General features: G+C 38.5%; 2 protein-coding genes across 7 annotated transcripts in view; both read left to right on the forward strand.

The window, feature by feature from the left end:
* LOC136434130 (mitogen-activated protein kinase kinase kinase 15-like) overlaps window positions 1-18645 on the forward strand; it is a 34046-nt gene extending 15401 nt beyond the window's left edge. For 2 of the 6 annotated variants that reach the window (XM_066426897.1, XM_066426911.1), the window contains 28 exons: window positions 4-45; window positions 266-312; window positions 790-885; window positions 1240-1321; window positions 1520-1653; window positions 2004-2131; window positions 2582-2685; window positions 3026-3164; window positions 4197-4274; window positions 5220-5281; window positions 5667-5732; window positions 6105-6205; window positions 6664-6732; window positions 7090-7148; window positions 9170-9215; window positions 9671-9715; window positions 10804-10848; window positions 11213-11322; window positions 11576-11664; window positions 11873-11935; window positions 12357-12435; window positions 12589-12668; window positions 12767-12869; window positions 14150-14399; window positions 14815-14915; window positions 15354-15487; window positions 15882-15958; window positions 16327-18645. In XM_066426897.1, the coding sequence (XP_066282994.1) occupies window positions 4-45; window positions 266-312; window positions 790-885; window positions 1240-1321; window positions 1520-1653; window positions 2004-2131; window positions 2582-2685; window positions 3026-3164; window positions 4197-4274; window positions 5220-5281; window positions 5667-5732; window positions 6105-6205; window positions 6664-6732; window positions 7090-7148; window positions 9170-9215; window positions 9671-9715; window positions 10804-10848; window positions 11213-11322; window positions 11576-11664; window positions 11873-11935; window positions 12357-12435; window positions 12589-12668; window positions 12767-12869; window positions 14150-14399; window positions 14815-14915; window positions 15354-15487; window positions 15882-15958; window positions 16327-16417 (2520 nt within the window). In that variant the 3' untranslated portion in view covers window positions 16418-18645. Of the gene's footprint in view, window positions 1-3; window positions 46-265; window positions 313-789; window positions 886-1239; window positions 1322-1519; window positions 1654-2003; window positions 2132-2581; window positions 2686-3025; window positions 3165-4196; window positions 4275-5219; window positions 5282-5666; window positions 5733-6104; window positions 6206-6663; window positions 6733-7089; window positions 7149-9169; window positions 9216-9670; window positions 9716-10803; window positions 10849-11212; window positions 11323-11575; window positions 11665-11872; window positions 11936-12356; window positions 12436-12588; window positions 12669-12766; window positions 12870-13347; window positions 14109-14149; window positions 14400-14814; window positions 14916-15353; window positions 15488-15881; window positions 15959-16326 lie in introns of those variants that run through there. The other 4 variants (XM_066426903.1, XM_066426916.1, XM_066426923.1 and 1 more) reach the window with 4 other exon arrangements.
* A 456-nt stretch (window positions 18646-19101) lies between these two features.
* On the forward strand, window positions 19102-20614 carry LOC136427863 (uncharacterized). The gene is made up of 3 exons (XM_066417059.1): window positions 19102-19361; window positions 19581-19828; window positions 20331-20614. Exons 1-3 carry the CDS (start codon window positions 19122-19124, stop codon window positions 20518-20520), a joined length of 678 nt encoding a protein of 225 aa, XP_066273156.1. The 5' UTR covers window positions 19102-19121; the 3' UTR covers window positions 20521-20614.
* Window positions 20615-24977: the final 4363 nt, after the last annotated feature.

The following is a 24977-nucleotide window of genomic DNA, read 5'->3' on the forward strand; positions in this document are numbered from 1 at the left end:
CAGTCTGTCCATTTGTGGCATGTGGCTCCACCCCCTGACAGCAAGGTATGAGGTCTATATGCTTGAAATATTACTATGATTGATTTTCGTCATCAATTCAATTTGCCACATATAGATTTGACAACACTATTTTGTGTCCACATTGTTGTAGGCTACACAAATGTATGTTTCTTTTTTTTAGTTTGATGTTCATGATATTGTACGGTGGCCTACATGCTCATTGTGTGTGTGTCATTTACACTACTGTGTTTCCACTTTTACTCAGGAACTTCATGACTGGAAATTTAGTGCAGCTTCCATAAAAAGTATAAGGTACGATTTAGAAACATTGTCTGCTGGTATACATGACTTTTAATGGACCCATGGACATAGAGTGGAGTTTCAAAATGCATTATATGGCTGTTGGAAACTTAGAACTGGTTGTGGGCTCAGCAGTTTATCAATGTTGCTTGTAACTTTTTTGCATAATGTCTAAACATGATTATTAAGCTAGCATACCCATTAAAGATTAACAATGCATCTAATAATATAGTAATAGTTTTCTTCAACAAATTGATGTTTTGGGACAACTCTGGATCTTATATCTTTTGAAAGAATAAGATTATAGTTCTTTCTTTCTGTTTTATTTAGCCAGGGTGGCCCAAATCAGTGTAAGACACTGCTTTACAGTGGGGCCCTAATTGTGTTGTTGGCAGGATAGTGACTGTTGGAGGCAGACTAAAGCTAACAAAGCTTGGTTCCAGGCTGCATCTGTATATAGACTTCTCCATATCTGTTTCTTCCCCACAGTTTGTACAAGAGAGACGACCGGTGTGTGTTCATGTATATACAGGAGAACCTGGACGACTTCCAACTGTTCTTCCCAGCTGATCATCTCAGGCAAAGGTGAACAAATTATTATGTCTTCAAGATGTCTTCAAAGTGTCCTTGCAGAAGCCTAGAAAAAGATAAGAAGACAAATAGAAAAATAGAACTGGGCTCAAAATTTAAGACATCTGACAGGATTTTGGATAGAGACTTAGTTTGAGGACAAGACCATTGGCTTATTCTGGTCTTACTGTTTTAGATTACTGTTACGGTACCTAAAATGCTGTTCCTTCACTTTTGGAGGTTGCATACGTTGGTCAGGATGCATATAAGTTGCGACTAATGATGACTGGAAGATCATGGAAAATTAGTTTGAATGAAATCTCCTCAATCAAGTTAAGGATGTAAAGCATACCAAAATTGTCTTCCCAGATTTTACCACCTAGTTACCAGCATGACAGAGGAGTCTCCTACTGAAAGGGAGGAGGCAGACAATGGGCCAGACCTGCTACAGGTAAGTGAATAAAATATCATACACTATATAACTTGGCTGGGTTTTTTTCAAAGCTGACAGGAAGAACAAACAAACAAGCAAACAACACAACTACTGAAAACAATATCTCCGTTTTCATAGAGACAATGATACTCTAATAGGTTTAGGCATTGCATGTTATTATTTTTCCAACCTGAGTGTTTGTGTTTGTGTTTGCAGTATGAGTATGAGTTTGAAGACAATGGCAACAGAGTGGTGCTGGGGAAGGGGACATTCGGTGTGGTGTATGCTGCCAGGGACCTCAACACTCAAGTCAGGATTGCAATCAAAGAAGTTCCTGAAAGGGATTCAAGGTAAGAGGTGTAGACACAGTCATCCTGTTTTACACTACAGGAATTGTTTTTCTGATTGCAAAATATGCAGATGTCTTGATATGTTTGTAGATATCACAATAGAGGTAAAACAATATTGTGTAGGCTGTGAGAAAAAATCACAAATGTTTATTATATCTATCTGCTTTTGCAGGAAATACACTTCATATACTTTCAATTTTACCACTTGGTATACCTTGTAGGTGACCATTGTAATTTGTAGAATAATGATGTTAGCAATAAAGTGCTGTATACTTTCTACAAGAATCTTAAAGCGCACTGAGGTACTTGTTCTAGCTAATAGATCCTTTACTCCATTTCCCTACCTGTAGCCAAGCCGAGCTGCTCCATGAGGAGATCAGACTACACTCCCGCCTGAGCCATAAGAACATTGTGAAGTACCTGGGGTCCGTTAGTGAGGATGGAGTCATCAAGATCTTCATGGAGCTGGTGCCTGGAGGTGGGCCGCATGGAAAACATTCTCAGCTCTCTAATCATTGTTTTGTTTCATGTATCCCATTACTTTTGCACATATTCTGTTACTTTGTGGTCTCGATGTCCTTTTACCATCAATGTACTTTACTTAATTGTATCTTTGTTATATACTTTGTTTTTCTATCATACTATGTTTTATTTATGTATGCCTTCAGGGCCCTTTGAAAACCTTCCTAGTGGCAATTTGGGGCTCCTTTGTGTATTGATAAGTAAATGAATAGATAGATAAGAATATAAAAATTTGTCAGAATATAAAATGGATGGATTACTATTCGGAAGTTTCTGCAGTCACATGCCGTCTAGTTTGTTTACAGAAACACACACATACTGTTAGGTTACAGCAGTATTTCTGTACTAGCATCAATTAACATTATATCATTGAAAATCAGATCAAGTTGTATTTTTTTATTTATAGGGAGCCTGTCATCTCTACTGCGCCAGAAGTGGGGACCACTGATGGAGAATGAGAACGCCATCATCTTCTACACCAGGCAGATTCTGGAGGGTCTCAAATATCTGGTAGGCACAGACACTCATTTATGTAGATCATAAGCAGAAAGCTTGTCAGGTACAGATGAGGGAGTATACCCATGCTAAGCTTCTGTACTAGCTTTGTACTATGTTTGATTCTGTAATTGTTGCACATACAGGTATTTAGATTATTTACTGCCTTCTTTGCTGAAAGTCAAATCAGCACCATGGACAAAACTAAATGTATGTGAGTTGTTTCTTTGTTTGAATGAATAAATGGTTTATTATTAACATATACTAAGGAAGTCCCCTTAAGTTCAGGTGGTTTTATGAATAATGATGTTATTAATTATTGACTGTGCTGCCTTTTATTTCAATGCTAATATAGCATGACAACAAGATTGTCCATCGTGACATCAAGGGAGACAACTGTCTGGTCAATACGTACAGTGGGGTGGTCAAGATCTCCGACTTTGGCACCTCCAAGAGACTGGCTGGGATTAACCCCTGTACTGACACCTTTACTGGTGAGAGTACTCGTTTCCTCTTGTTCACTCTAATCAGAAAAAAAAGTCTCTTTAATGGTAATTTCTAGTTACTGTTGTAGTTAATCTATTGGGATCAAGAACTTTCCTTTATTGTGTAACCCATGGTATGTACATGTATTATGAATTATTTCATGAAATGCCATTATGATTTAATTCAGGTATTTGTGTCCCATACTAGTAGTATAACGTAATATGATTTAATATAAGTCAAAAGATATTCCAATTCAGAAGAGAGAACAATATGTCCCTGTCTTGTATGAACTTTCTTTTAAAGGGAAGAGATGATTTGATTGTTATAGTCCACACATTACATGTATATTCAGCTTTGAAAGATACACAAATCAAGTGATTTATTTTTAGGATGACAAGTTTTGTCATTCTGATTATTCTCTGTTGCTACCTTGGAAGACCATGTACATGTATGTATACATAAAGAACTATTCCATTATATTATTTGACATCCATGCACAGAGAGGAGAATACTGGTACAGCAATGCACCTTTGTCCAGAGTTTTTGCATTTATTTGCTCACCTATTCTGCTTGCTTACTTGCCTGCTTGCTGCAAAACTGTCAGTAACAGTTTTCTCCATGCAAAACTTTTATTTTCTGCAAATTCTTCTCTCTTCTGGATTGGTCCAATGCACAGTGCATGGCAGTCCCAAATTAGCAATGCTCCTGAAAATGCATATCCTTATCAGTGGCACAATAGTTTCGCCTATGTTACAACACCCGTGCATGGTAATGTAGTGCCCCTCCTCCAGAATAGAATCCCATTTCCACATTAGTGCATCTGTTAAACACATGGGCATTCTGCTTCATTTGCAGATTTTTGTGAACCTGCAGGATAAAGGTTTTTTTAGATTAGACTAGTCTAAGAGTAAAAATTTGTCTATAATCATAGAAAGCATAATAATGAATTAGTAATGTAACCCCGCACTAACTACACCAACATCTTCCTGTAAATGTGACCTATTTGTCTGCCACCCCCACCCCCAATGTTTGTGTCTCAGATGGCGAGTATGAAATCGAGGAACCCACAGATTACCGATACGTTGCTGCCGTTGCAGCCAAGAAAATGCTTACCCCTGGTATTATATGTCATCTTTCATTTCTGCTACCTTTAACTGCATGCTTTCCCTTAAGCTTGCACTGATTTTTCTACATCATGCTAGGTTTATCTTCTAACAGTAGGAAATCAGTCTTTAGGCTTTCCTTTCTGACTTCTTCTCTAATGATAGAATTCACTTAGGTATACTTAGATTGGCTTATAACAGAGATATTTGCAAGTATTCAAGGTATACTAATCATATCATGAAGCTGTATGTACATATAACACAAACATTGCATGTTGCTGAGTATCCTTTCTGTACTTTGTAAGCTGATCATCAAAGCTAGTTAGCCTGTCATGTGCAAATAAAGCAAAGATCACCAAACAAAATGATTTTCATCAAATATGTTCAAGCCATGTACATGCTCTTCCTTGTAAATTGTAGTCTCTTTTTTTTAAAGAACCCTTTTGTTGCCAGCTTTCTAGGTATTTCATTTGACTGTTCTTCTGCTTCAGGAAAGTTTAAGATAAAGCTTTATCTCAATGTTATAGACAATCAATAGATGATTTCTCCCTATCTTATATGTATTACTCATGTTCATTTTATGTACAAGTATAATTGAAAGTTGAAACCCACAGAAAATTTACCAGGGGTGCTTTCAATAAAACAAATTTTAACAACATAGAAAAATTGTGATTTCTTTTTATAAGTTAAACTTTACACAGCAGAACCTTTATTGGTCTTGAGGCATTTTAGTCAGCAACTTTTAACCAGAAATTCAAGGATGACACCCAAAAGTGTTTTAATCAGAGGGCACTATGTCAGTGGTAACTTTTGCTCTCTACTTGCTACTAATCCAATTTCATTTTCCATTTGGTCTGGTGGGGCAAAGCATCAGAAACATCATCATGAATAAGGGTATTCCCATCTGTACAAAGTTGTATGTCCTCATGTGTTGCTGGTGGTCCCTCTATCTGTATTCAGGCACACTGCAGTACATGGCACCAGAAGTAATTGATCGAGGACTGAGAGGCCATGGCCCACCAGTGAGTTTATGATATTTTCCATACTGTATCATCTGACTTCTGTAACGTTGTTGTAATAATGTGATCAGAAACATTCTTTTGAACTTCATGTACATGTACATGTACATCTACATGTGGTAAATCTGAATAAATAAATACTATTAACAGACTCAAAACATGAAGCACATAGTTTTGTATGGCTTAAGAAATACAGCTCCCTACACTTCAGACTGCTGAAAGCCATTCACATGTGCTCTTCCTGCTGTTGGATACTATTGATATGGGTTGTCCTTAGTGCTGAAAGCCATCCATGCATTTGTTATGGTGTTTACATGTACTTGAACTGAAGTCTTTAGATTTCATTGTTTTTCCTTTCCCTTCATCTGGTTCATCTTCTTTGTTACAGGCTGATATCTGGTCCTTGGGCTGTACCATTGTGGAGATGGCCACGGGGAAGCCGCCTTTCATTGAGGTGAGTTAAAAGATGACCAGTTTCGATCATTTAATGAACCACCTATAGTCACCTAAGATGGCCATGGCACTGTTTGTAGTAGTTTAGAGTATTGATGTCCTTATGTGAGATGACCTGCGATGTCTATACTGCATGCTTTTCAACAAAAATTATGCCCTTGCTGGATGAGGACATTTCTTTTTGTCTTTACCTTTCGTAAGCAATCATGTATTAAGCTGTTTTTTTATGCCAAAGGACGGTAATACTAGCTACACAGGTACAGATACCTGAAGTTTGTGACAATCATTTAGAGGCCTTGGCGGATGCATGTAACATTTGATTGTAACAGAACACTCGTTACTGACTGAGGATTTTCCCTTTTGTCACTGCTAGCTTGGGAACCCCCAGGCTGCCATGTTCAAGGTGGGCTACTACAAAATCCACCCTGACATTCCTGATGTCATGTCAGAGAAGGCCAACAGCTTCCTCCTCAGGTTGGTTCATGTTCTCTACATGCTGTGCAGTGACAATCTATACTTTGACCAGTTTACTTAAAGTTGGAAGGTTCATAGGGCTGACAGTTGTTTTAGTATATACTAGGTCTTATGCTAAATGCTAATTCATGTGTGATGGTGTTAGAAACTATTGATAGGTGCTGTCCTTGGTGCTAAAAACCATCATTGTCTACCCATCCATTCTGGTGTAAAAACTATGCATGTATTTGTGCTGTGCTGAAAGTAATTCACGTTAGCTGTAATGGCGTGAAAGCATTTCATGTTTGGTGGGCCCATTGATGGGTGCTGTCCTTGGTGCTAAATGCCATTCACACATATTTTACCTGATACTGAAAACTCTAGATGACAGTTGCTTCTCTTTGTGAAAAACATACTGTCCCCAATACTGAAAGATATCTGTTTGAAAGAGACAACCCTCCTACCTTCTATTTTGACAGGTGTTTTGAGGCAGATCCAGGGAAGCGTTCTACAGCTGGGGACCTACTGACTGATCCTTGGCTCACCAGGTCAGAACCAATATTCTCATTTCTTACATTGAATCTTGAAGTGTTGATTGTACTAGTGTGCACTTGATTGTTTAAATGATTATTGTTAGATTATAATACCTTACCTTTGAGGAAGTTTTTTTCTTCTTTCATACATGAAGATGCTTTTGTAAAGAAAATATTGTGAAGCTTTCAGCTGCATACCTATGTGGAAACATTAGAAACATGTTCATTGTCTATCCATAAATGAGATGAATATTTTGTACAAACTTGTAATATACTAAAAATGTCACTGTTGCTATTCTTTGTAGAATTCTGTTTTAAAGCTCTTTATACTGCTATGATAACACCAGGTCCTGCATCATTGTGTTTTTACAGAAAAAAGTCCAAAGTGTCTAAAAGTCCTCATGGACATGGGTTTGATCGCAGTATTTCAGGTATGTGGATAGTATTTACCTTAGGGTGCAGTCCTGATTGTGCATGTGTCATTCTTGTCAAACACCCTATATACATTGTACGTACATCAATGAGGAAAGAAATGGAAAATTTCAGACAGATTTCTTGGTGAGAAAGATATTTGGACAATAGTACTTGCCGTAGTGTATAAAGCATGACACTTGTCTTAGGAGATTGTTTGTTTGAACCTTTGTTTATTGCTTTTTGCAATCAAATTAATCTCATGACATCATCTACGGCTACGGCTGGGAATCATTCACTTCCTTTTCCTGAGTCATGATATGAGTATTTTAATATCTATAGAAAAAAGAATCTCTCATTGCTACCATGAGCTTAGAGTAAAGTTTTCTTCCATTTCTTCAACAATGCAGTCTGTGAACGCAGAGATAGTGGACCCATTGCATGGGCCCGATCATCATCTATAGATGAATATCATGAAGTCGGCTGTAAGTGGGCTGAGCAGAAGTGTCTGTGTCTGTTGTGTCAAGTAGGCCTTCGTCATAGGGCCAAGGCTTCTTTTTGTGTGAAGCATGTTTGATTTCAATGACAATGATTTTTGCAAAGTATAGGTGAATTAACTCACAACAACCAACAGTCTTATAGAGAATAGTCTGTGTTGATTTGTTTGAGCCACAGTCTATAGAAGTATTTGAATGCTGAAGAGTCACTGTAACGGGTGTATATGTCTTAATGCTTGGTATTTTTTTCAGAAGGAAGTCACTTTCATGATTTGCTTGCTTTTTGCTTTCTAGCAGTATAATGTTGTAGAGCAGAGCATAACACTGTACAGTAGAATGTATCTAAAGGAAACCTGTACACCATAAATCCAGTGAATTGTGACTTAGAGTAGGAAATGTGTAATCCAGGACCAGTCAACATTCCTATTGGTGCATATGTTATATTCACCTTTGTGGAGCCTATTTCAAAAGAGATGTGGTGTTACATGTACATAAGCCACATCATCGTGTGATGACAATGGTTGCACAAGGAAGAAAAATTATTACATTTGTGTTAAAATACCTAATCTTTTAAGATTCGCTGGATTGTGGAGTACAGTTTTCCTTGCTGTAGTAGGAAATGTTTCCAATAACATACATGTACATGTACACTACCATTTTTGTGACTGGATTTCCATCTTTATATGCTTCCTGTCTTCCTTCTGTTGATCTAGCTTATGACAAAAGGAGGTCCTCCATGATAGAGGTGCCTCGTAAACTGTCATTCTGTAAGTTGCTTAACACAAGATTTGTGCCAAAATAATGCACAAGCTCTCAAGCAGAAGGAGCAGCTGTCTTTGTTGTATACTGCACTATCCCCGCCGCTAACTTTATTCCTTTTTTAGTTTCAACATTTTAAAGCACTTTTTGAGTTGCACAGAATGTATCAATTCTTCTCAGAAGTTCAGCTCAATCAAACAAATTGAAGAGGATAAACAAGAAACAGATTGGATCCCACATGGATTTATTTGATCTCTAAACTCTGATATAGCACTGAAAATGTCCATGATTAAGATTCAGTTGTTTGGATCTTGCTTGAGCTTGTCCTGAGCTGGCCAATGCAAGCATGAAAATGTTTATTTTTTGCCATTACTCAAGCCCTCATCCTTTTCTTCCTTTAATAGCTGCTGCATGGCTCATGATCAGTTCCTTTTTATTCTTTACCTTTATTTTTCACTCCTTTTTCGTATTCCTACCTATTACTTCAGAATCCTTCTCCCAAGCAATGTTTGAATTGAACTTGTTGAGTAATTCGGTGAACACTAGTAGCCAATCCAGAAGAGTGTCCCTGTCACAGGAGATTGGTAGCGCAACGACTGTATAAACTGGATTGAAAAGTACTTTTAAAAAATCTTTTATTTTCTAATCTGTTACTTATCTATCAATGATTTATTACACTTTTATCTCTCTCTAATGATAGGGACACTCTTCTGTATTGACTAGATAGTGTTTATCAATTGAATCAATAAGTGTTTATTTTTTCCCTAATTTTGTTGTTCTCACAGCTCCGGGTGATGCGCACCCTTCACCACCTGTCATCGAGCGCCACAGGTAAGACTGTTAGGAGCACAGTTCATTAGATGATGAGTTAACCCATAATTATGATTCATCTATTGTTTTATAATAGATGTATTAATAATAAAAACTACAGATTTTTTTTACATACAGATACCAAGTTGGTCAATAGATACAAAAAATGTGATAAAAGTTACAAAGTCTTGGAAAAAGTATGAAAGAAAAGTTCCTGCTTAGAAAATTGTCAATTTAACTTAACTGGATTCAGTAATTGAAGACACAGCTCTTGTCATCGTTTAACATGAACTTTCTCTAACCTTATAGCAGAGAGCAAGATAACTCTAACTAACATAGTAGTTGAATTGTCATATCTCCTGGTGGAATCAAGACTTAATCAGATCCTCCTGTAGAAGAATGAAGAGGGACATATTTTTCTGAGACTGTGTAAACCCCCCTCACTTTTCACAATTTTATTCACCCCACCATACAAGGCTGTCACTGGACCTACCCAGCGTAATGGAACATCCCCTGCACCGGCAAGTTTTCTTTGATCTAGGAGTGGCAATTCCCCCTCGCAGTATGCACTAGTACTGTCCCTCCTCAACCTCTCAAAAATGATTTTCCTTTTTTTTCCTGCTAGCATCAGTTTTACAGCAGCTTTGAGGCTTATTTTAATATCAAAATTTCTTAGTAATACTTAAGTTAGTAATCTGTGACTCAGTACGTTGCCTTTTCACAGTAATATAAAATTGAAAATGCTGACTCAGACTCTCAGGTTTTATCTTTTTATTTGACGTTGCTTTCCTTTTCTTGCCTCCATCAACGCCCAAAAGCACTAAGTCTTGTTTGCAGTGTTTTTAGACTTTTAGTCATTATCAAATGTTTCTTGTGAAGATCTAGTTTTCTATAGACTTGTAGAAAATAGATAGAATAGAAGTTTGGCCTTTACTTTCCTCCTGTTGTTTCAGACTTTCCTGTAGTTACATCAAACTCAATTCTAGACAAAGTATACAGAACAAAATCCTTACAACAGAGAACAGAAATTGTAATCAGCTTCCTCAATGTGTAAAACATGTACCATACTAAGCTTACCAGTAGCAAGACTGAAAAAATAAAAATTGTACAAAGTATATACAAAAGGCCTGCAAACAAGTGCTAAACTAAAGTGTTTCCTTGCAGCACCTGTCATACCAGTGAAGTGAGAAGGTTTGATGAAACATTGAGAATATGTGGTCTAGTAGACAGAAATATGAAAGGGCAAGGCTGCAAAATAAACCTGTTGTCATAAGGGCATATCATTGCCATAAAACTGCACTAAAAGTTATCCTATTATGGATAGACTTCAGTTAAGAATAGAATATTTTGTAAAAGCTGGATTGCCTAAGGGCAAAGGAAGTAAACAAAGATGGAAACTCACCAGTGATTAAGACAACAGCAGTGTCTACTTGTACCTTGACCATATGACACACCCTTATTTCCCAACTTTTTGACGTCAACATCTTTTTTCTTTCTGTCAGTCTTGCTCTCTCTATATGTAGCTTTAAGTTGTATCTGTTGTCCCCTCTTCCGTTATGTTCATGTTTGTGATTTGTTTTATTTTGTTTCTCATTGACCTACCCTTTAGATGTGACACATTTGCTGGTTCCTCCTCTGATTTTGCGTACAGCAGGTAAGTCTAAATTTGTGAATACTGAGTAGGGATGGTGTGGACTGGTGTGGACTCATCCTTAACTTGCTGCGAGCTTGCTTGATTTATCTAACTTTATTTTCAATCAAGGGTGATCTGAGGTGGGATCTAGAGCAGAATTTGAGCTATTCTTGTGCCAAAACAACTGGTACCTGTAATTTTTATCCTTTGATTTTTGTGTGCAATCTCATTTCTTGGTGGGAAATGTACACTTTGCTTCCTCAAAGATGACAATCTACATCTACTAAATCCATCAAAATATGTTATTATATAGCCTTGCTGTCTTTCTTGAAGTTTGTAGGACCCATTTAGATGACCCAATCTGGTAATGTTTGTGCTCATGCAGTAGTCCCACTTCCATCAGTCACCTGCGCACCCCCAGTCCACTGCACAGCAGTTCTGATGGATCTGCAGATGCAATGGACAGACCTAGATTCTTCCAAGATGAAAACACAGGTTTGTTCCAGATTCTAACTATTACTGCTTAATAATTGAATCTAAACTATCTATCATTCAATGATAAAACAATTTTTGTCTTCCAAAAATTTGATAAAATTACTTTCATTGGTTCTAGCAAAAGGAGCAAGGAAAAGAATGAGATTTTGTAGCAAACACACTGTTTTTGAACCTTTTCAATGCTTAATACAAATGGTATGGTTTGCAGATTGCTTGCAAGTTTGTGGTTCTGATACTAGTATATTGTTTTCAGCATCAGGCCTAACTCCATTCTACAACCTGAGAAAAGAGAGTGAGAGAAGGTCCACTCTTGTCAAAGTACTGGAAGAAGACGAAGAGAAGGTATGGTAGCAAGGTCATTTTCTTTGGATTCTGATCCATCAACCAAAACAGGCCCAGGGGCAGTATTTTGCCTCACAGTATCGTGTGCTTCATGTGTAGTTTGTTTCATTGCCATCTTAGTAGTAGTAGTGTATAATTATGGTTGACAAAACGTTTACTATAATGTTGGTGTTGAAGCTCTTACACCTTCCTCACCTGTGTGTCTCAGGTGTGCACAAGCTGGCTGGCCAGGATAGAACAGGACTCTGCCACTAGTGTCCGTCTTTCCAAGGTGAGAGCTGCAAGGTTCTCAGACTGTTTTAACAATGATTATTGTGAGCTTTGTGGGAGGTTGAACAGAGAAAGCTGTCAGAATATACATTTGCTGCTCAGAGGATGTACTATTGACCTATGTCAGGATAAACTTTGATCTGAGCATTGGTATTTAGAGCTTGTCGATACATGTACCTCCTTATCACAAATTTCCAAACACAGACTGAACAGTTATTAGAGTATTAGACATGGGTATACATGACTTGGTGTGAACTTGGAACTGAGTCTGTTGAGAATTATGTATGAAACTATGTACCGGTAGCTTACAACTGGAGTTAATTCATCTGTAACAAACAATGGACTGTGATATACAATCGAGTACATGCACTTCTGTTTCATGAGAATTGAAAGTTGAACTCAAAATCTGTTTTTGTCCACAGACACATCTGGTTTATCTGATCGAGAGTCTGAGACAGTACATCAAGGACCAGGTGGGGTCCATCCTGGCCAAGGCCATAGGTGAGATGAAATAGATTTGTCTCTTTTTTAAGTACACTTGTAAATTATCTATGCACAGCAGATGCTTCTATAACAGTTTTCTGTTGTGTTACAGATAATGGATGTTACATGTATGAAACAGAAGTGCTGACTATAGTTTTAAATGTTTTTCAGGCACAATGAAGCAACAGCTGGAGTTTGACTCCCAGGCCATGAATGAGGTCCAGATAGCTCTCTACATCTTCCAGGATGTTGTGAGTTAATCATTTGGTACCCTTTTTAGTACATAAGAAACAAGATGAACATCTCTCTCAGACAAGGCTTGGTTAACTCATTGTATTTCCTGTTGCAGGTGTTTGACCTTTTGAAGGAACACAATATCCAGCCCCACTGGATGTTTGCCTTGGATGACCTGGTGAGAAATGCTGTGCAGCTGGCCATCACCTACATCCCAGGTGGGACTACAACCTGACAATCTCTGTCTAATATCCTGTCACACAGTCAGTAAGCTTCGGTCATAATTGTTGATCACCAGAAAGTCGAGGAATTAATAAAAACGCTAGCAACTCCTGGGTATTTTTCACCTGAAAATCTACCCATCACATCAGACGGGGCTTAAGAACCTGCAAACATTGGCCATTCTTTAATTGTGCAATGATGGAGAGAACACAAATTTGTTGGCTGATTTTGTTTGCCTGCTGTGTGACAGCCAATAGCACAGTCACTTTTTCTGCCAGCTCACCAAACAAAATACCTTAGTTTGTGTTGTGCTCCCCATATGCTTAGTTTTTAGCACAACAATGATAATTGCCAAAAGAAGTCATGTCTATGGAAAGTGAGAAATAGATCCTGGTATTACACGTTATAGAATACATATATCGGTAGTGATGTTCTTTTGATGATATGCTTAAGGTGGAGTGTACATTTCTGCAGAGTACATGTCCCTGGACAGGCAAATGCAACTTAAACAAGTCCTTCTGCTGCAAGCAGGTGATGTGTGGTCATAAAAAAACATGTCACTGGCATCTTGTTCTGTTACATTGTTGTTCGGACAATAGAAAACTACAGTATTTTGTACTTGTGATTTAGCTGTTTTCTATTCGTACAACCCCTAAATTATCACTCACCCATTATGAATACCATTGTGCCAGCTGCATACTAATCTCATGTCATCCAACGATAACTGGAATAAAATGACTTGTTGCTACTACATGGACATGTATATGTAAAAATGAAGTATCCTTCATGCTATCCACATCATTCTTTTCATTGTTGATGTTTTTCTTTAGGTTTAAGTTTTGAATCAGAGTATTAGAAGTACTTAATATAGACCATACTTTACATGGTGCAGTTCAGTTTGATTGCTATGGACAGGTCATTATTGACATTGATAAATATCTTTACTCGCAAACTCATTCCCAAAGGCTAATTGCACGTCAGGGATACACAGATATGATAAATGTAAAAAAATGTACATATGTTTACTTTAGTCTATAGAGCTATCTGATGTTTCTATGTACATAACTGGGGTAGGGGTAAGGGTCTGCTTCTTTGGAGGAAGTGGCTAATGAATAGTCCCACGTTTTTCAGCCAATCTTTAAGAGTCACGGACAAAAGACAGCAGATGATTATCCTATTTGATTTTTGTATTGTGGGCTTTATCCTAAAATCATGTCATTAAGACCAATCCTGTTACAACAAATGCTGCATAATGAACTATCACCCTTTGTTCCAGACTACGCTAACCGTGCCCCGCCACCGTCCTCGTCGGCAGCCACGGCGCCCGTCCACCCCCACCCCCCGGTGCAGCAGCACCAGCCTGACGGGGCCATGGCACCCTCGTCAGAGGAGGAGGGCGGCAACACGTCGGGCGTGTCCACCCTGAGCTCCACACGCTCACACGACCACCACCTCCTGTTCGCTAACCAGGCCTCCCAGCTGGCCCTACATGAGCAGGTCAGCAGGCTGCAGCTGGAGAACAGGAGGTAGGACAGCTCTTACCGGTAGTATGTAGTAGTTGTAGTTGTAGTAGTAGTATAGTAGTATCCAGTTTTTGATTATACTTGCAGCAGGTGGGTGTGATTGACACAAGGGTGGGCAGCAGTCTGCTAGTCTTCTTGCTGCATTTGCTATCCAGTGCGTCCACATGTACACTTAATTGTGAGATGGCTTTACACTTTCTGTCTAACATGTTCCTATAACACTGTTTTTAGTGTAAAATCTTATCAATGCAATCATGAACTTAATTACTAACAGGTGAACTTTTCTTTTTTGCTGTTATGGAGTTGAGAAACCTAAAGTTTACTATTATGATATACTAATAACAGATTTACATTCTCTAAAGTGAAAGTGCAGTATGAAGACCTAGATGTTAAAGTATAAGATGTGTGCCCCCCCCAGACTGCTGGAGGAACTGATGCAGAGTGAGCGACAGTACAACGAGCTGTTACACATGCAGGTGGTGGACAGACAGCAGATGGTCAGGCATCTACAATCAGGAGGTAACACTCAATTCTACCTGCACTACTGTTCACAGTGTAGATGCAAGTTCCACTGTGTGTATTTCCTCCAATTTCCTTTGGGGTATGTTGGCTCTTGAGCTGAGGAGCTAGCCTCCTGAAAACAGTCTGGCTTCCAGGCTACCAAAACGAATGCATTAGACAAAAACAAAATTCAAACATGTGCAATACAAAGATGTATACAATACAATACAAAGATGTATAATAGCAATAGTCTAAACTGAGAGAAAAAGTATTTATTCAAGCTTTTTTTCGTTGATTAACTAATTACTGCCACAGGTTTATGTGTTATAGTTCTAATGCAGTGATGGCCGCTCAGTGATTTGTCAGACTTTGCCTTTTAACAGAGATGTGATGTGGTGTTTGTTATTTCTCTGTTTCACAATCTCACACATGATGTGCTGCTTTATAACTGCACAGGGGAGCGTTCGCGGCACTCGTCAGCTGGGAGTGCGAGTGCCAGCGTGACGAGTGTTGGTCGAGTGGTGAGGAGGGATGCAGAGCTGGACAGATGGCTGACTGACCTGGGGCTGGACACCACGGTGGCAGACAGGGTCAGTTTTAGCCACAGTAATAAAGTCCTGAAACTGCATTGTAGACCTCTTACACTGTAGGCTTTTCATTGACAACAGTGTTATTAATTTTTCTTGTCTTGTGAATTTACATTGGTCAAGTCAATACTGCTATTGTCAATACATTCTGGTACCTTACCCTCCAAAAATGGCATAGTTGCAAACAGCAAATTATGCATCACAACAGTTTCAGGTAACCGTTGTATTACTTGTATTCTATAAGGCATGGAATGTTTAAACTATGGATCCCAACATTTCATATATATATGTTGGACTATAATTGATTATTTGTTGTCACACTGGTGTTTGTTGACACACTAAAGATTTGCATTAGATCATTGAATATTGATGAAGTTATGCTTTTTTTTGCTTGCAGTTTTTTGATGAAGAGTACAGTCTGCACGATGTGTTGGAGCTGATGACCAGAGATGACCTCAGACAGCTCAATCTCAGGTATGGTCATCAAGTTTAACATGCATCTAACTTCAACTTTGTCAAAGGGCACATTGCTAGATCCATCATTGCCTAGTGAATGCCACATTGTGTACTTTGTTAAGAGAGAACATGACACTGTAGAAAAAAGGAAGCAATTCAATTTCTAGTATTAAAGTAGGAAAATGTAATAAGTAGTACACAGATAGATAATGGTGGCATTATCAACATAATGTCAGCCTTGGCAGTTTGGTCAGAGCACTTTCTATTTACAGTGTTCAACTACATACTGCATTTTACTTAGTAGTTATCAAACACACTGCATGTGATGTTTAGCATTATGAATATATTTCTGATTTTAAAAGATCACTGCCTGGCTCTATACACAGGGGCGGGATCCAGTTGCGTATCTGGGATGCAGTCCTCAAGCACAGGACAGGGAGAGCCAGCCCAGAGGAGAAGCCTCAGGATCCAGACTAATGTCAATAGTTACTGAATACTCTTATGTCTGATGCATGTAAATCACAGAACAGTGGTAAGGATTTTTAAGTCAGTAAACAGTGTAGCAAACACAAACTTTATTTGAAACTTAAGATCATATCTATCAACAGTTAACAACAGTGTACTTACTTTTATGTGTTCTGTTAGAATTGAGAAAGTGTTATGAATAAATGTAAATACTGTGTACTGTTTGTTGTAAATAGTGTTTTAGTTAAGACTGCTTTTAGTGAAAGACTTAAGGTGAGATAGGATCTCAATGACATCTGCTTGACACCTGCTTTCAGCCAGGTATGTGAATAGATTGTAGATAAAGAAAAACACTTGAAGAGATATGTTCTGCAGAGCAAACACTCAATAACATGAAGCAGGGATATCATACTGTAATGAATTTCAAATTGGTACATTTGGGTTTGTTTGGGCCAAATCAGAATTTTGACTTACGTATATCTGTGTGTCTGATCTACATGTAGTAATGTTTACCGAAATGTTTGAATGTCAACTGACTACCATTTATGATGTTATCTAAAATGATATGAGAAGACAAAGCTTGCTACAGCTGACAAAACTCTTTTATCAATTTTAACAAGTTTTAATCATGAATGAACGTTGTTAGATGAACCTGCAATGTGCTTGTTTGAGTGAATTTTACAACTGAATAATGCGGGTCACTTGAAGTTTGGACAGACATGGAGTATCAAAAGCTATCTCTACAGCTATGTATGTTATGACAGGAATAGAGATATGATATCCCATAATATAATATGCTCTTTCAAAATTAATGATATTGTAAAACTTTAGAGTACATCATGGAAAAGTGAAAATGAAGGGCTTACACCATGATGTCCTTACAGTGTTGAAATGACTTTCCAAATCAAAAGTGACCAGACTGAGTGTACATTTGTCAGGCAGAGATTTACACAGGGATGTACATTAGGTGAAAGAGACAACCCGCACGAGAGTTCTCTGGGACCGATGGTAGGAATAAAGAAAGAAAGAAACTAGAACAGTTTCAGAAAATCATGAAGTGGCCATTACTGTAGCTGATATTTCTCAGTGTTGAAGTCATGAAATTCATGTAAAATCATGGATTCTGCAAAAAGCTGTATTGTGCAGCAGTGTTTAGTTTTGTCAATACATGAGAAAGATCTGTTACATATAGAATCACTGATGTTGCAAAATTAATGATGATCATTATGTATGATACTGTGTGTGTAGGCTGTATGTTTGTAATGGATGGATGGGCGGACAGACAGATGGATGGATAGACATCAAGTCAGTGTCAACATTGTGGATTATCTGTGGAGTCTAGCCACACATTGTATTGGCCAGTAGCAAATATGACTTTTTTTGCTAGTTTTCTATATTGTGGTGATGGGGTATGTTAAATCATTTTGAGATATTCTTGGAATATACATATGATTGTCCATTTTTTTGCCTAGATTTTTAACCAATACCATAGAACATCTTAACAACAATTTGGACATTAGCAGTGTCAAATTGGAAAAAAATTGTTTTGCAATGTTAATATTATAATTGTATCATGATACTTCTTTTCAGAGAAGTTTGTAACAATAGCTATTGTTTTTGACTTAAATCATGAGACAGATGCCCAGATTTACTGTACATGTGGCATGATTAGACTATTTACACATTATAGTTATCAAACTTTCATCACAGACTATTTATACACTGTTGTTATCAAATTAACACTCACTGCAGTTAGAGACAACTATTTTCTGTGTAACAATCTTTTGTACCTCAACCTCAAGGACACCATACATGCAGATCAAACTTTTTTCAATAACCAAAAGAATAATCATAATCCATATTAGATTACAGATCATGTATGATAAGTGTACTCTACATACTAGTCGTTCACCACATTCTGGCCTGTGTGCTTTTGTTGCTCACACCGATTTTGCTGTTTGATACATTTTATATTATGTCTTGTTCATTGTGATATATTCTGAGTGCAATACAATGTAAGTGTGTGTCTCCAATCTTAGAAATAATCCGCCATGAATATGTACTTTACAATGTATTTGTAGCTTAATTAACTAGATTGATTGTTAAATTGTCTACAGAAGAGAGAAACTGTAAAGGCATTGCTGTGCTGCAGACGTACTCCTACATGTAGGTTGTGTAATTTTGTAACTACAGGATCAGGGAGAATAAAATTGAGCATGATTTTTTCCAGTAACTTTCAACAGAGAGACTCAATTTTGATTCGCGACTCTTCTGATCTTATATGTGGTAAATACTTAACCGCAAAATATCCTTAATATATTATGTACATATCTATATAACGCTAACGTCAGTATTTCAACCCCAATGATTTGGTTTCTTTATAGAATATTCGAATCCGAGGTAATTTGAGAATCATACAGCACTGTCAATCTACCGAAATATTAATCTTTAACCTCAAACGCAAACAAGCCATATTGCATTTGCTGTCAGACGAGGACTTTGTGGACGATCTTAAACGTTCTTCTACCTGTACAATCACATGTATGCACAGCTGTACAACAGCTTGATCACAACTCTAGATCTGCCCAGCGAATGGTGTTGGCGTCAAACCAAAACGTTGTGTCACTTCCAGCCTCAGTTTTCAACAGTCTGAAATGTAAACACGCGACACAAACTAAAGTTCATAGTTCACTCCAGTTTTATTTCAGCACTGGCTATGGTCGATATGTTCGTACTGGTAGGTTTTACCTTGCTTTTGGGAGCGAGAGTTTTGTCCACGAAGGCTCCCCCACCTGCACCCCCGTCCTGGCCCGTGGCGTTTTCAGTAAAATTTCAAGAAGAGGCTCGTAACGGTACGGCAACAACCTCCCGGAATGACGGGGCCTGGTACTACGACTGGTCTCAAATCAGCGCCAGGTTCGATCACCTCAACAACCAGAATAACTGGATCTGTCAGGTAGCGGTATGATACAACTACTCATGATAGATACCATTAAATACAACCCAGCTTTGGACCTTGCACTTCCCATCCTTGACAAAGAAATACGCCCAGGCCATCTTCGGGTTTTCAGACTCTCTTAATGATTAATTTGATAATAAGACACACACTTTATACCTAACGAGCATGGCCAAAGGCTGTTGTCTTCTCCAAATTCATAACTTTGCTATGCACCAGGGACGTGGTCTTAACGTGACAGCTCCCCATGGCGACTGCCAAGTCCTGTTCTCCCAAGACGCAGACATGTTCGTGATCTACCCCGGGGAGAAGAAGTGCTGTCGGGCCTGTGGGCCGGCCGAGGGCTGCACCGTGCCCGTGCCCAACTGGCTGGCCGAGAGCAAGTTCATCGGGAACGAGACCATCAATGGGACGGGCTGCATGGGCTGGGAGAAGGCGGGAACCCATGGTCAGACCACCGCCGATAGGTAATGAGCTAACCTTTCCCTTTGACTGGGATATGACAGTATAGCAACAGCTACTACATGTATATACTCAATTAGTACATCACGTGAATGGTAACTATTAAAGAAAGTTGTGATATTCTGATACATGTACTATGAGTAAAGTAGACTGACTCAACTTGTGGGGAAACGTTAACTGTGAGCGTGTCTGAGTGCAGTGAACCACCATCTTCATAATCCTAATTAACCTGACGTTGAAAATTGCTTCAAAAGGGGAGGAAGATGGCAGAAGTTCGAAATAGCGTCCTTTGAGTACCCTTTCTCGACCAAGAACAGTACTTGTATCTTAAAATCTTGTTAAGATTGATATAACAGACCGTTTGACGCGTTTTTGATCTTTCCTATTTCTGGCGGGTTGAAAATATAGCGTCTATTGCAGAGCCCAATAGTATCATAAGAGTACCTATAACAGTCTAGGTACATCGAGCTGATAATACCGTAAAAGTTTGTTTGTACACATTTACAGATGGTATCAGACAGCTAAAGGCAAACCTTGTCAGTATTGGGAGTCCGTCACGTCTGACAATGTCACCTACGTCCACACCTTAACCTTCAACCAAACTACATTTCATATTGGACAGCCAGATGCTTCGGTGTTCGCCGTTCCGGACTACTGTGACAGATACAGCAAGTGCCCGAATCCCTGGCCTCACTGACTATCAGGGAAACAAGGACCAGGTCGTCTTTTGTGGCACATTTCTCGGATTTGAATATCGGAATAAAGAAAAGAATGTAGCTCATACACTACAACATCTGTGTTTTCTGTGTAAGATATGATAAATAGATCAAAGTCATTTCTGGAATAGTGGTGCGGTGTATGGAGTGATTTGAGTTGTATCCATCTGTCAAACGCGCAACGACGTGTCGCTTGTAAAAAGTTACAGCTCCTGTATGTGTATGATGGTCTATCCAGTGTGTACTGTGTATAATAGTGACGACAGCAACTTGTAAAGGTGTACATACACCTGTTTTGCCCTCTCTTTCACGCTGTGATGAATTCAACTGAACCGTCGGAGTAAACAAACATCCCAACCTTTTTGACAACATCCAGTGGTAATGTGGCTACTGTATATATAGGTTAGGATTTGACTTGGAATTCATCATTGTGCATTATAGTCAGCATACAAAACCTCGTAGGATGCACATGATTTTGACTCAGCCCATCCAGAGGCTCCCTCTGTGATACATCGCACCTTCATGTACAACCTTAATTCACTCTCCATCGAGCATCTTGGTTTTATTGATGGACAAACAGACAACAACAACACTGTTGCATTGAATCAACGTCTTCTTCTTTCACAAAATAGGATTGAAATGTCCATGCGGTAACGATAACTCCTCTGAAAGTGACAACTTACCAGAAATGTACACTCGACCACTTCTATTCATGTGAAGAAAACATGTCATTTATGACATAATATGCCTGTGAAATGCCTTAGATATCACCATTCTTGATTTCAGATGGTTGCACTTAGGAAAGCAAAGCCAAAAAGCCTAGAATACTCAAACCCCTTGGCGAGCCTTTCGCCACTTCCCCATTCCCGAAAAGACCGAAAATTGGCAATTTGGCGGTTGTCTAAGTCACTTTTGTGGTCGCGGCCGGGAGCGGTACTGCACATTAGGCTCCGATGGGGTTTATACTCCCAACTTGTAAAATGTGGAATCATACAAGACATTAGTCTTAAACCTGGTGAACAGTTCTCCAAACAACTCCGGACGTCTTCACATACATTTAGAATGACTTTAAGACTTTTAAGACCACTAAAAAGGACGGAATTTTAGACACAACGCGAGGAGCCCATCTAACACCGTGGCTGCCAGTGTACATATCACTTCATGTGCAACTTTTGTCTTTTATTCAACTGTTTATACTCTGCAATTACAGACACCAGGCCACCAGACCAACCACAAATTGATACAGCGAATTAGAATATTCTTACAAACATATGGGTCAGCATGAAGTTAGGCACCAAGTAACATAACAATGTTTTTTAGTAAAGCATTGCGGTGTATCATTTTGTGGTCTAATGGCCCCATTGGTATATCATCTATGCTGATAAATAGTTGAAGAAAGGGCCAAAGTTGTCAAGGGAAAGTGGATGATGTGCACACACATCCTTAACTTACTGATTACGTACAAAACGTGATGTGTACATGAATATAGGCGGCGCTTCCACCGGCGGCCTCGGTGGTGAATGGGATCCTCGCGCGGCGCCTAAAAATGTAATTACCTTCGTCGACGAATGGTTTCGTCGAGAAGGTTATTCGATGATGCTTGTCTGTGTGTCTGTTAGTGAACAGAATAAGTCGAGAACGCCTGGATGGTTTGTTGTCGTAGTTGGTGTGTCGATGTGTATGTGGGAAATCTCAAGATGATTAGATTTTGGGCGAAGTGTTTTGCATAATTAACGAGAAAAGTGTAAAAATGTGTTATATTGTATGCTGAAGTATGTGTACGTGTTGGCTGTGTTGTTCAAGGCGTCATGGATAGGGGTAAGGGTCCTGAGGGGTCATCGGGCAGGCAGGAAACGTCAGTTACACAAATTGGCTGTCAGCCAGCTGTAGGCATTGGTAAGGTAGTCTCCAAGCAGACCTATGGGTTGGCTATAGCAGGGGCAGGTTTTGCTTCAGACTTTGAAAGGGAATTACTCAAGAAGGGCTTGGTGGATGGTCATAAATTTTTGTAAGCACATAGCTTGAGTGCTGATGTACATGATTAGATACTTATTATGCAAATCAGTATCTAATTTGCATAATTAATGAGGAAAGTTTATACATCCATCAATTTCCATGATAGGACTCTCAAACATGTGACATATGTAACTGAGGAAGAGAGAAATATTAATAGATATCAGCTTTGCAAATGAGAACCTCATTGACATAATTAATGAGAAAAACTATAACTCGAGATGGTCTTGATGGATGGTCATGATTTTTGGTATGTAGATAGCTTACGTGATGCTTTGTATGATTGGATGATAATTATGCAAATCAAATTCTAACTCGCATGATTAATGAGGCAATTTTAAAAATCTGCTGTGTTCCATGATATGACTATTCAAATATGTGACATTTGTAACTAAGGAAGAGAGGAATGTTGATAGATAGGAAATATGCAAATGTGGGCCTAATTAGCATAATTAATGAGAAACTACTATAATTCCATACTAGTAAATGAAGGCAATTTCATACTTGTGGCATTAGGAAGTTGTGTGAATGTGAACACCATTGAATCAAATTATGCTAATAAGGAGGGAGCTTATTTGCATAATTGATGATAAATGTTAGCATAACCTTCTTTGTTAAGCTCATAGTCATAACAAGGAGGTTTGGACAACTTATGTTATTTGGGTGAAGAGGGTCAACTGGTATTATTGATGATTGATGAAAAACACTCCTAATACGTCAGTCATAAAGGTCAAAATCATTTGACGAAGGTATGAGGTCGTAGAACTCTTGTTCTTTATGTCAACCCGTGTTTTATAAGTCTTAAATCTCATTTGAAATATGTGTGGAGATGTCCGCGCTTGCTTGGAAAAGTATTTCCTGGCTTTAAGTCTAATGGCTTGTCTGTTTTTACATGTTTACAAGTTGGGAGTATAAACCCCATCGGAGCCTCATCTGCAGTACCGCTCCCGGCCGCGACCTTAAAAGTGACTAAGACGACCGCCAAATTGCCAAATTTCTGTCTTTTCGGGAATGGAGAAATGGCAAAAGGCTCGCAAAGGGTTGATTTCTATTAAAGGCTTTTCAAAGGATTATTTGACTTTGTTTACTATAGTGCAACCATCTAAAATCAAGAAAGACAACGTTGAAAACATTTCACAAACGAGACAATGAGGTATTAGGTCATAAGTAACAAGTTTCTTCGAATTTTATAAATAGAAGTGGTCGAGTGTGCGATTCCTGTAAAACTTTCTGACAGGCTAGTACGTCCAAATGTCCATCCTTTTTTGTGGAAAAAGAAGACGTTGAGCCAATGCAACGATGTTTTTGTCTGTTTGTCAATAGATCCAATTTTCCTTCTAAAATGTTGTAAGCGTCTTGAGTACTTAACGATGTATCAAACGCCAGAGGAAGCCGCTTGATATGCTACATTTTTGTTACACTGCCTTCTGAAACAATATAATCTACCTACTGATAGAAGAACAAGTGTAAAATTTAGATTGTTACACCATCTCCTGACACAAGATAACATACCTACTAATGAAATTTCAATAATGAAGGATTTTTTGTTAACTATACTGTATAATGTTATGTGTCTTCAACGATCTTTATAACTTTCTTCATCACTTAGATTTAAAAGATTGGGCAAATTATTTCCTACGTTCTTTTTCCTTCGTGTTATAACTTCAGTCCGGAGGATGTCGTCCATAACGTTAGTTTGGTAGCTATCATTATGATATATTCATGTAGGTTTGGTTGTTAACTGATAGTCGATATACTGTACCAACTTTATAATAAGCTGGTGTTACTACAGGGATATTTTTTATAGTAGTTCAGTGGCTAATGTTGCACGCATTTTGTTTGATATAAAACGAGCCCATTCTATTGTGTCTTAATGTACACCCCACAAATAAAAGTCCCACCAAGCTACTAAGGAATTGAGACAAGGTTTTTGCAAGTATGGTGTCTTGGAACAATAAACTCCTTTGGGAGAAAATTCCACTCAAGCGGGATTGACAATTGTGTGAGCTTCGGGTGGGTGAACGAACCTGGCCTGTCCTGTGGCCTGGATATCATTAGACTCTTCATTTGGGAACTAAGTGGGGACAGTAGAAGTAAATAAATAATAATATACTGTTTACTCTGTGTTTAGTTTCTTTCAAGTTGCTTCTCTACAGCACGTCGCCAGAAGGTAAGTGTTTAAGGCCGTGATCGCGTATTTAAGGTTAATATCTTGTATATGGGTTCATTTACTCCGATACAACCTTGACCAAAGAGACTAAAAGAGATTCGGCAGTTACAATAGGTTTAAATAGCAGGATAATTACCGTGAGGAAAAAAGTCGGAACTTTTAACACTGAGTACCTATTCGTGTCCCCAATCCATCACACTCCTTTACACTAGTCTAGTTCTACAAACTGTCCCTTTCACTTGTGGTCCTGACACC

This window comes from Branchiostoma lanceolatum, chromosome 1, assembly GCF_035083965.1.
Source record: "Branchiostoma lanceolatum isolate klBraLanc5 chromosome 1, klBraLanc5.hap2, whole genome shotgun sequence".
NCBI classification, from domain to species: Eukaryota; Metazoa; Chordata; class Leptocardii; order Amphioxiformes; family Branchiostomatidae; genus Branchiostoma; species Branchiostoma lanceolatum.